Raw genomic sequence first — 11577 nt, 5'->3', positions numbered from 1 at the left:
GAAACCAGGCAACTGTGGTGACTGAGGCCAGAGGCAAGAATGGAATTGGGAACAGGCCCAATAGAGTTTTCTGCTGATTCTGGGATGAATAAACAGTATTTCCAACCATTACAGGAAAGCTCCTTAGCATGTTAAGTGAACTCAGCCAATTGTGAGTTAATAAAAATTGGGCTAAGAATGAGCTATGGTCCATCAAAAGCATGTTTCAGGAAATTCTGTCTCAGCTCCATTATGAGTAGAAAAATCATTGAGGACTAGGTGGATCGTGTTTAAGGCAAAATATGGGTGTTTCTGATCTGCATGATTGCATCACCATCATTGCTCTTTTATCACAACAAAATTCTTAAGGAAGAGTGGGCAGAGACAAGAGGCTGACATTTATCTGTCTGTCTGTCTATCTATCTATCTATCTATCTATCTATCATCTACCTACCTACCTACCTACCTACCTACCTACCTACCTACCTATCATCTATCTACCTACCTACCTACCTACCTACCTACCTACCTACCTATCTATCTATCTATCTATCTATCTATCTATCTATCTATCTATCTATCTATCTATCTATCTATCTATCTATCACATTTATACAGATGCCCATCTTATTGAAAGCAACTCTGTGTGATGCACAACAAGTCTTGTGAAATTCATGACTAAACAGGGATTTTTGAACAGGGGTTCCCCAGTGTCTGACACATTGCCTTTCTCCATTATGTTCAGTGTAGTAAGGGGAGTCCCTTAGTAAATTTTCATTATTGCATGCATGGACACACATGGACCTACAATGCTAGCGCAGAAAAGCACACTTTGGGGGAGGAATATAATCAGATGTGTAAATTGATATCTGAGAAGAAAGCACGGTCTAAAATGAGTTGTCAGTTCTGAGAAAGTGATCAGAGAGAAAGATACAGAGTAGTAATTCTGATGCCTCCATTTCTTAATTTCAGACTAGTTTTAGACCAGGAATAATGTTGCTAGAAGACAACTGCACACATACAATGCAGGCATGGGTATGTCCAGTTGATGATACATAAATATGGAAAGTATATTTCTACCCTGAGGTACCCATGATATACAGTACTTACCATTTATCGTCCAGTCTTTTGAAAGGAGAATTGTTAGTCCACCAGAGCAATGCTACTGCCTCCTCTGTTTTGTTTTATGCAGGCAGGATACTGTATTGTTCTATAGAAAGGGGATTTTTTAAACATCATTTCAGCTGATCAGTGGGATAATCCAAAAGAGGGAAATACTGGGTACTTTTTTCTTTTTTAATCAATGCTTGCATCTTTAACTACTCAAAAAAGGCCTGGCCAGTTCAAAATTTGACTGTTGCATCTTATGCCTATGATATTCCACAATCACCAAGAGAAAGTAAGGATCACGCAAATTATTGTCTGCAATTTCAGCATATAAATTGAAGTTATTTATCACAACAGACATAAAATTATGAGAATAAAGAAAAGATTAATGAGAAATCATAAATAAAATAGAGACTAGAACAATTTCTCAAATTATTTTTTTCAAATACAGAAGGGTTTTGATAAAGTAGAATGAAAGCTTATCAAGAATACGAATTACTTCACTTGGCTGATTAGTTTGTTGAAATATAAGCAGACTCTATAAGGAATAATGGGAAATTTAAAACAGTTCAGGAACAGTAACAATAAGCTGGAATATGCCTAAAGGACAGAGAAGGATGACAAGGATGGTGAGGAGTTAGAGTATGAGAGAAGTGTGAAAAAAGGTTGTAGGTGATAGTACACTTTTCTTCCTCACAGAAGAGAGAGAGAGAGAGAGATTCCAACAATGAATCTGTGATTAGACTGACAGAATGCCCCAAGCGCAGCTGATTCATACATTATACAGTAGCCTGTAAATTGCGCCATCTGGGGAGACATTTTGAAAACCCTTTATCTTGAAAATTCCACATTATCCAAGGAAATGAAGATATTTCAGGAAAAATTAATCTTTACGTAATTTATGCTTTGCAAGTTTGATAGGGCAATTTAAAATTAAAATCTCTGAAAATTCCATGTTTCATAAGTGAAGATATAGACCCAGAGTTCCAGTTCCTATCATCCCTCTAAGCAAGTGTTTCTCAGCCTTGGCAACTTTAAAAAGTGTGGACTTCAGCTTCCAGAATTCCCCAGCCAGCATGGATGGCTGGGGAATTCTGGGAATTGAAATCCACACGAGTTAAAGTTGCCAAGGTTGAGATACACTGCTCTAAGTACTAGATCCTGAAATAATACTTGATTGCAACAATAGTATTGTTTTACCTAGTATTTTCTGTTTTGTTTGACAGTCTTTTTTTTTTAATGTAGGCTTTATCGTTTGCAGAAAAAAGTTCTAAGACAAGACAATGGATTACTCCAATCAGGATTCTGCCCCACAATACATAGAGTCTTCTCATTTGCAAGGAAATGATGATTCAGACCTTTTCTTTACGAGTCCTGAGGGAGTTGATTCCAACTCTGTGCCCACATATTTCTCTCGTATGCCTGAATCCTACAGACACTCCCCAGGTAGGTATGAATGTAGCAATTGGAAGAGGTTAGGCTTTCCTCCACTGAGGCCATGGATGCTGTAATTTTTGGAAACTGATCTCAGTTTTTAAATACAAGCTTGGATACCTCAATTTTGTCTGCTTTTTCCCAATTTAAAGTCATACAGAGATTTACACTAAAGCCAGTGATGGTGATCATTGTAGCCTAATACACTGGAGGATATCATATTAGAAAATACTCTTCTTTTTAATCACAGGTGGTTGTGCAAATCAGTTGTGTTGGCAAAATTGCTCACTAAATTCTCAACGTTTTTTTTGCTGTGGCTTTCTATGCTACAAGATAGATGTGAGCCCCAGCATTAAAAATGAATTCAGAGTCAAGCACTGGTAAGCCTTGGCTTAGATTTAATTCTCTGTGTATCAGCCCCCCTTTTTATCATAACATTTTTGTTCTTCTACATAGTCTCAACACTGTTAAGAAATTCTGGCTGCTTGGCTAATATTACCTAAGTTCACATGCTATGTTCAGTTTAGTGAGTTGTATAAACACAGCCATTGTGGCTTATAAACCAGAGTTTATGGTTATGTATGCTGTGTATAGCCAGAAAATTTAATTTATTCAACAAGCCACATTAAAAAAGATTGTGGTTTAGCTTTATGTATAAATCCTACCTGCTATTGTTGTGTTTTCCTGCTAAGGTTTTTCCAAACTTTACTAACTGTTAAAACTTCATCATACTGAATCTAAGAACCTGGAATCCTAGTATAAAGAATCTTAGACTCAATAAAATACCATAGAAATGCAAACATACATATGTACATGCATACACATTTGTGTGTGTGTTTGTGTGTAAACCATGCTTTCCTTTCATTTCCTGTACTGAAATCTATCAAGCTTTTCTTCAGATGCAATCAAAAGCGGGCACATTTGTTGCTTATAAGGTGAAACCATGTGTAGCATCTTATCTACTAGATATCTTTCATTACGTAGTGCACTTTTCCGTAGTCTGCATGCATGCACATGAATCATGCTCACTTTAGTGTTGTTATTTCTTCCATATCACCACCACCACCACCACCACCACCACCACCACCATCATCATCATCATCATCATCAACATCAACATCAACATCACAATTACTACTACATCTCTACAACAGTGCGACAATTATACCCTCTTCTCAATGGTTTGCAATGGGGGGACAGCCATCCCTACAGCACAGCAGCTTGGGTCTCCAGTGCCTCTGGGAAAACCCACACTGGACTTCCTGTCTATACCTCTGCCACGTCCTCCTACCAGACTCTGCATGCACCGGCCTCTCCCAGGGACCTTTCCCCCGATGGCAAGAGCAGTCCCAGATATCTGGAGATGTTGAAGACAGAACGGATCAGCCCCACTCATGCTGAACTGCTGCCCCTGGGGACCCCAACTGGCCCAGCCCTCAGTCCTTACACTATGGGACAGGAGTATGGATATTTTCCGATGCCTGGAAGCCCCTTGACAGCTGGATATTCCCCCAAACTCCGAGGGACAATGCAGCTCTCCCCCAGTGGTGAGATCTTCTGTTGGATATCTTAAATGTTATAAAATAACTGCAGGTTTGGAATACCAGAGAACCCTAATCACAGGCTTACCTTGTGCTAAAAATCTGTGTCGTATCCACAGCATTAACATAAGAGAAAGAAACTGGAGTGCATTTTTTTTTGCCGCTATTGACATGCATTTTAATTTAAAATAAAATTATTCTGCGTTTCCAATATTAGCAAATCAGGCTAGGCAGCAATTTGGATTTGATTCGAAAAAGATGCTTTGAAGCGGGCTGAGACATGAACATAACACCTATCTGCAACATCTTAAAATTGGTCTGGAAAAATAGCTGAGGTGCATCGGCCTACAAGATGAGCCGGGTCCAAGTTGCAGCTCAGGGAGGCATGCAGAGTTGATCAAATCTGACCCACAAAGGGGAGAGCCACCGTTTTGGAAAAAGCAGCATCAGAAATAACAAGTGTTTGATTTGGATCTGGGAAACATGAATTTAAGTCTGTGCTCCCCTGTGGCTTGGGTTCAGTCTACCTTTTAAGACTGTTGGGAAGATAGAGTGAATTTAGTGTAGCAGCTGTGCAGTCATGTGGAAGAAACATGGCTAGGGAAGACAGGGTTAGCCCAAACTAATTAATTCCTACTTACTTTACTTCATGCCTCTAATTAAAAATAAGAGCATGCTCTCCAGAGCCAAATCTAAGGGGCAGAAATGAATTCACCCTAAGGTCAGACTAACCTTTATGCTGGAAACATCCCCAAGCTATTTAATACAAGCATGTAAATACTCTTCCATCCTGTTATCTTTTTAAAGAATTGCATACTTGTTTCTCTAATAAGAACAGACCAGTGGGGGAAACACGAAATTTTACTCAAATATAATTGCCTAGTGTCACTAATTGTTACATTATATAATGAGATAAAATACACATTTCCCAGCTTTAATCTTGATTTGATTTTTGAAAGAGACAGCTCTTAAACCATGACTACCTCCATGATCCTAGGAAAAGATCCAACTATTTAACAGATTTGCAGAAAGTTGCTACCTTCATAACCTTGTGCACGCCAATCTTTTGGTTGTGATTTCTCCCACCTGGAATCTCATGAGGCCAGACCTTTCTTGTTCTACTATAGTAGAGGTGCTTCATGAATATCACAACCTTAGGAGCAAATGCCACTCCAGAGAAGGTCCTTCTGCAGCTAAATGGAAGATGATGCCTGTCAAATGCAGCAGGAATGAAAGCTTTTGAAGGCTCTCATGATAGAATAGGTCTCTACAGCAGAGGTAATCTGACAGGTTTTCTGGTCCTGAGTTGTTGAAGCCTTGTATATCGAAAGCAGAATCTTAAGCAAAAGATTGCTCCTACCAGTTTATTGTCCTCTCCCAAACTGTCCTCCAACACAACATTCTTGTTTCAACAAGAATGACAATCTTTCCTAGAAACGAAAAATCATATCGTATCCTCCCACTTGAACTATCATGTTATCTTCTCCTTGAATGTCTGTTTCCACCTCTTTCCGCAGAGGCACGTGAGTGTGTGAACTGTGGAGCCACAGCCACCCCACTGTGGAGAAGGGATGGCACTGGCCACTATCTTTGCAATGCTTGTGGGCTCTACCACAAGATGAATGGCCAGAATCGGCCCCTCATTCGACCCAAGAAACGCCTGGTAAGTCAACATTCACTCTCCAGCAAGTGGATCCTGGTCACCTTCTTAAGAATTCCATCTCAACATTGCAACTCTCTGCTTATTTAAACAGCGTCATATATATATTTTTTAAAAAAGATGCTCTTTTAAATACAGTAGATGGTTGCAACAAAACTTGGTACCCTCAGACTTAGCTGAAAATGGTTGCCCAGCCATCCTCAGCTCAGAATAAATGTCTGCTTGAAAAGGAGAGTCTTCTGGTCTCAAAAGTGAAGCATCCCCCTTTTACAGGGCGGTGTGCTCGTGTGCTGGGAACCATAGGAAAGGTGTGGCTACTGTCCGCCACATGTTCCTTTCACCTTTCATCATGATGGGACCTTGAGCAAACCCTCTCTTGATGCTTTTACAGGGTGGACAGGTGATAGCTAAAATCCTCTGATACCACATTGCAAAGGCTTTATAGGTAATAATAACCAGCTTATGAATTGGATCTGGAAGATCTTTGACAACTAGATCTTTGACAACTAGGGTTTTCAAATACTAGTTGAGAAATATACTTTACCAGATACTACTGTGAATTTCCTGTATGGATTAAAGAACCACCATGTGGCCTACTTGGGACTTTGGCTTCAACCAGTAGAAATCTCTGTAGGTATTTAGATTTTTTTAAAACATTAAATATTCTGAGTTCATTGTTGAAAGGGTGTTCTGTAGTTTCCATGATCTGCCATGTTTGGTTTTTTTTCCCAAATCAACTGAACAAAATCTCAATGACTATTCTTGGGGAAATACTTTATATCAGCCTTGCTGAGAACAATCACAAAGTTAGACTTATGCCTTTCTTTGGAAGGGGAAAGGCATTATAGACATTGCTGGCTTTCTTCCCAATAACATATTTGTAAATGACTGAACCTAATTATACTATTAGCTTCTCCTTGAGATCGTAGCTAGGCATAAGAGAGCTTCCCTTCCACCCAATTCTTACTGCCCTGCTGTATTATTAGAAATTAAGACTTTTAGCACAAAGGACGTTGTCACTTTTCTCATCTCGGTAGGAATCTGTGGGTTTAAAAACCTGACTTCTAACAGCAAGTCATGGATAGTTTGGGGACAAATAAATCAGGAAGTGAGACAAGAACTTTATTATCGCTATTACAAAGGAACAGAACAGGAACAGGAAACTTCTGACCTCAGTAGATACAATAAAGTTCAGTGTCATCTAGTGGCTAGACAATAGAGTGGCCAGTCGCTTGATTTCACAGACATGTGCAAACATATTTATTTATTTATTCAATTCTATAGCCACCCATCTCAATCAAGGACTCTGGGTGGTTTACAATTCGAAAATATACATATTGCCATTGTTTATGGCTAATTCCCTGGTTAAGCTTACTGTATCTCTTTATTAACAGAATTCAGATTGTACTATTAATTACAGCAACTGAGACTGTAATTAAAATTGGGGAGGGGAGGGGATCTGACCACCCATTACATCTCAGCTGTTTTGATTTGTTGGGTACCTATGCAACTGACTAGATTCTCCCTGGCAATAGTTTTGATATAAAAGATATTTCAAGCTTTTAGATTTTACTATTTGAAACTTCGGAGTAAGGGGAAAAAAATTGAAGTCAGAGAGAACCATCAAAAGAAAAAAAAAGAGCATGTACATATTCTTTCAGTATTTATAACAATTGCTTGTTTCAGAGGCAAAATATTAAAACATAATAATTAAACTCATTAGACGTTATCATAAATTCTCTGAGGGAGATGGGTGGTTGAGAAGTGTCAAATATAAATAAATAAAAATAAATAAATAAATACATTTTCATGAAAAATCCTATATTTTTTAAAAAATTAAAAAATAATAAAGAGAAAAGTGACATTATTTAAAATTATTTAATTTTCTTTCAAATATCTTTAATATCTAGCAAATAATTTTGATTTCATGGACCCCTGAGAGAGTCTTGGGGCCACACTTTAAGAAATGTTGCTCTAAGGCAGTGATGGCGACCCTTTTAGAGACCGAGTGCCCAAACTGCAACCCAAAACCCACTTATGTATCGTCGGGTGCCGGGTGGGCGTGGGCCATTGGGTGGGTGTGGCTGTGGTGGTAACGGCAGATTGGGTGGGTCTAAAAAGTTCAATCAATCAATTCCAACGTTGCGAGATCTTTTTTTTCCCACGAGAAGTTGAAATTGATTGATTGATTGAACCTTTTTTTTTTTTCACACGGCGGCGGAGGCCTAAAGCGAAAAGGTTTTATAAAACCCAGCTGAAGGCCTAGGACTGGGGCGAGGGTGCGTGTGCCCACAGAGAGGGCTCTGCATGCTACCTGTGGCACGCGTGCCATAGGTTCGCCACCACGGCTCTAAGGAAACCTAATGGGCCCTGGGTATCATTTCCAAACTTAATAATGTGAGTATCTATTTCTCTTCCTTGTTCCATGATGCAGATTGTCAGCAAGCGAGCTGGAACCCAGTGCAGTAATTGCCAAACAACTACCACAACTCTTTGGCGCCGCAACATGAATGGAGAACCTGTATGCAATGCCTGTGGCCTCTATTACAAACTGCACAATGTAAGACAATAGGAAAAGAGTGGAGGAGAGTATATGTACATGAAAAAGGGGTGCTTGAGTGGGTGAGTGGGAGTTGGTTGCTTCCACGAATATATTGGAGAATTTCCCACATCTTTAGTGGCACTTAATATGTATAAGCCATCTTTGAATAGCTCGGGGAAAAGATCTGGGCGCTTATTGTCCTTATATGTCATGTAGGTCCACACTGTTTTGCTCAGACCATCAACCATTTAGCAGACAAGAGGCATGCCCTTGGATTTATGCCGACAGAATAACATCATAATGTAATTGTATTATTTTAAATATATTACAATAATGTAATACCTCTCAATAGTATCCCCAGAAGAAATTTCCTCTGAGATCCTAATCTCACCCTCATCATTTCTCTTACAGGTGAATCGCCCCTTGGCAATGCGCAAGGATGGGATCCAAACACGGAACCGCAAGGTCTCCTCCGCAAAATCCAAAAAGCGCAAAGGCAATTCTGGGGAAGCCACAATGCCTGCAAACACACCCTTGGAGATGATGCCCTCTTCCTTGTTGGGGGAAGAAGCTGCTGCCCTCTATCCTCTCAACCCCATGATGCTACCAGGACACCTGCTCCCCTTTGGAGCCAATCCTCACTTTCTAGCATCTCCAGCAAGTTTCCCTCCACAGGTTTCCCCAGCCCCACATGGTTCCCCAGGGATGGTCTCTGCTCTGGGGTAAACAGCCTTGTAGCCTGTGCACGCACACACACACTTTTATGCAGGGAGACTTTGGGAACCTATGTAGGGAGAAGAGACTCCTAAAAAAGGGCGGCCTTTTGGCACAGCTCTATTAGCAGTTTGGGCCCCTTGAAAATGGCCCCTGAGGGTGAGAACTGAGATTTCCTCCCAGATTACCAGAGCAGACAGAAAGTCACAGTGGGTAATTCATAGAAATGAGGGGAAGAGCTGGTGATAAAGGGGCAAAACTGTTTTCTGTGAAGGGATCCTTTTGAAGGGCCAGCATGAAATGTGGAAAGCTTCCCCTGGGGAGAAAATAATTGCTGGCTATACAAAAAACAATGAGGGAAAAAGTTAGGCTCACATTCTGGTTCCCAGGATCAATACTTTTACGTGTGAAAGTTGATTTGTTTGTTTCTCAATCCAGAAAGTCCTCAAAGTTTTGCCATTTTATTATACCCCCCTCATCAACTGTTTATGCCAATTAGAATGCAGACTGAAGTAAGGTAATGATGCTCTAATAATCCAACTTGCTACCCCCATCTGTAAATAACTAGCTCCATAACTATTTTCTTTCCTATCCACTCTGCAAGATATGCATTGTAACCCAGATGAGTATTTCTGACCCTAGAAACAATCTGTACCTGCTTCTCCTTACAACTAAATATTCCTTGACACATGTCATTTGTGAGAGCGCTGTGGGTGTGAGTGGATGTTTTACCCTGACTGCGTGGCTATAGATCTGTCCCAAGAATTTCTCCACCACCAGCTCTGTGATACTTTCCATACGTGACAAATCTTGGACATTGTAGGAAGACCATTTTGAAGGAACATTCTCCCAAAGATTAAATCCTAGTTGTCCTCGCAATTTTACTTCCAAGAACTCTCTTCTCAAATACACATTTTGTGCATCAGCAGTGCGTTTTGTGCCTTCCTGGTTTGAAATAGGGCTCCACTTTAAAACTGCTTATCCAGAAATAGTTCTGAACCAAGAAATGGACTGGTGATCTTTTTGTGACCTTTTTTTTAAAGGCCCTTCAATAATATGTTTTGAATCTATGAAGAAGGAAACATTTCTTAAGAGTTTAAACATAACTAATCTGAATAATACTTCTTATTCTCTTTCTAGCCCATTTCCTACCAATGGGGAAAGTGTGCTTTTTTTTGTAAATAGAAAACTCACTTAGATAAACCAGACCAAAGTTTACTAAGGCAAGATTATTTGCAAGAATCCTAATTCCTAACAGTTAGCTGGCAATTATATGATCCCCTCAAATTCTCCCATAGATTATTTTATTTTATTTTATTTTCTTCTTTCTTTCTTTCTTTCTTTCTTTCTTTCTTTCTTTCTTTCTTTCTTTCTTTCTTTCTTTCTTTCTTTCTTTCTTTCTCTTTCTTTCTTTCTTTCTTTCTCTCTCTCTCTCTCCTTTCTTTTCTTTCTTTCTTTTCTTTCTTTCTTTTTCTTTCTTTCTCTTCTGTCTGCTCTATCATCCTTTTCTTATCATACCAGCCTATTCACAAACACATCTGCCCAATCTCATTATATTCTTCCCTTTATGAGTTATTTTTACTGTACTCTCACCTCTGAAACTTTGCAATGAGTAGAGGAAAAGAGAGGACATATCATGTTCTGGCTGAGATACTTACAGGATCTGCCTTTTTTTACTCCAATCCCTTTGCCGGGCTTACATATTTGCTAGGTTTATATATTTCTATGAACTTTCCCCTTCTACAGTATGTTAACAACAGACGGACAAGGTTGAAATGCATTTTCTGCAGAGGCAACTTCAGCACGGCATGAAGCAAGTTCCCCCAAAGAATGACAGTTTTTGCTTAAGTGTCTTTGAAAATTATTTGTACCATTAAATGTACGTTTTAAATGAAATCTCATGGGGAAATGGGAAGTACTTTTTTTCTTTCTCTGTCTTCTCTGTGATGCAAAAGGAATGCTATCCCATGATATTCTCACAGCAGAAAATTGAATACATGACAATCTCCATGGGCAAGTTTTATGGGAGATGGTTGAAATGCTAGTTGACACACCCTGATTTGCGGTAGGTGATAATGTTATTAGCAAGATAAATTGATTTGGGTAGGTGGGAAAACATGCCCTGCTGCTTATTTTGGGGTCACTCAGCCTATGGCTCTTAAGGTGAATGATCTTTCCTGAGCACTAAGCACAGAGAGCAAATGCAGAGAAATATTCTCCAGACTGTTCTTGATGGATCTCAGTTGGCATATGGTAGGTCTAAAATAAAAGATAAGAAACCCAGCAATGAATCCAGCAAATACAGCTATTGGAGCAAGGATCAAATCCAGGTAACCTTCCCCATGGAATCCCCCAGAACTCAGGTTTAATTCTTTAATTCAGAGGGAGACACAATTCAAAGTTCAATGCTATTGAATACAATCATACTTAAAAGTGTGATCCACACTGAACTTACTAACGTGCATCAGAACACTGATTTCTTCTGCATCTTCCTCCCTCACCTTCTGTTATACATGCAGTCCTTGACTTATGACCATAAGTGAGCCCCAATTTCTGTTGCTAAGCAAGACAGTTGTTAAGTGAGTTTTGTCCCATTTTAT

At 39.5% G+C, this 11577-nt stretch overlaps 1 protein-coding gene across 1 annotated transcript; it reads left to right on the top strand.

The window, feature by feature from the left end:
• Positions 1 to 2336: 2336 nt before the first annotated feature.
• Positions 2337 to 9018, top strand: GATA1 (GATA binding protein 1). The gene is made up of 5 exons (XM_015814950.1): positions 2337 to 2532; positions 3675 to 4067; positions 5579 to 5724; positions 8156 to 8281; positions 8675 to 9018. Exons 1-5 carry the CDS (start codon positions 2370 to 2372, stop codon positions 8987 to 8989), a joined length of 1143 nt encoding a protein of 380 aa, XP_015670436.1. The 5' UTR covers positions 2337 to 2369; the 3' UTR covers positions 8990 to 9018.
• Positions 9019 to 11577: the final 2559 nt, after the last annotated feature.

This window comes from Protobothrops mucrosquamatus, unplaced genomic scaffold (genome assembly GCF_001527695.2).
Source record: "Protobothrops mucrosquamatus isolate PMUCROS unplaced genomic scaffold, P.Mucros_1.0 scaffold300, whole genome shotgun sequence".
Lineage (NCBI taxonomy): Eukaryota > Metazoa > Chordata > Lepidosauria > Squamata > Viperidae > Protobothrops > Protobothrops mucrosquamatus.
The sequence above is the reverse complement of the archived record's forward strand: the minus strand, read 5'-3'. Positions and strand labels throughout refer to the sequence as shown.

Excerpts from the sequence above, each read along its gene's own strand:
- GATA1 (XM_015814950.1), top strand. The coding sequence starts at position 2,370 with ATGGATTACTCCAATCAGGATTCTGCCCCACAATACATAGAGTCTTCT. Across the intron at positions 5,725-8,155 it reads TTCGACCCAAGAAACGCCTG|ATTGTCAGCAAGCGAGCTGG; the intron begins GTAAGTCAACAT and ends TCCATGATGCAG. Across the intron at positions 8,282-8,674 it reads TCTATTACAAACTGCACAAT|GTGAATCGCCCCTTGGCAAT; the intron begins GTAAGACAATAG and ends TTTCTCTTACAG.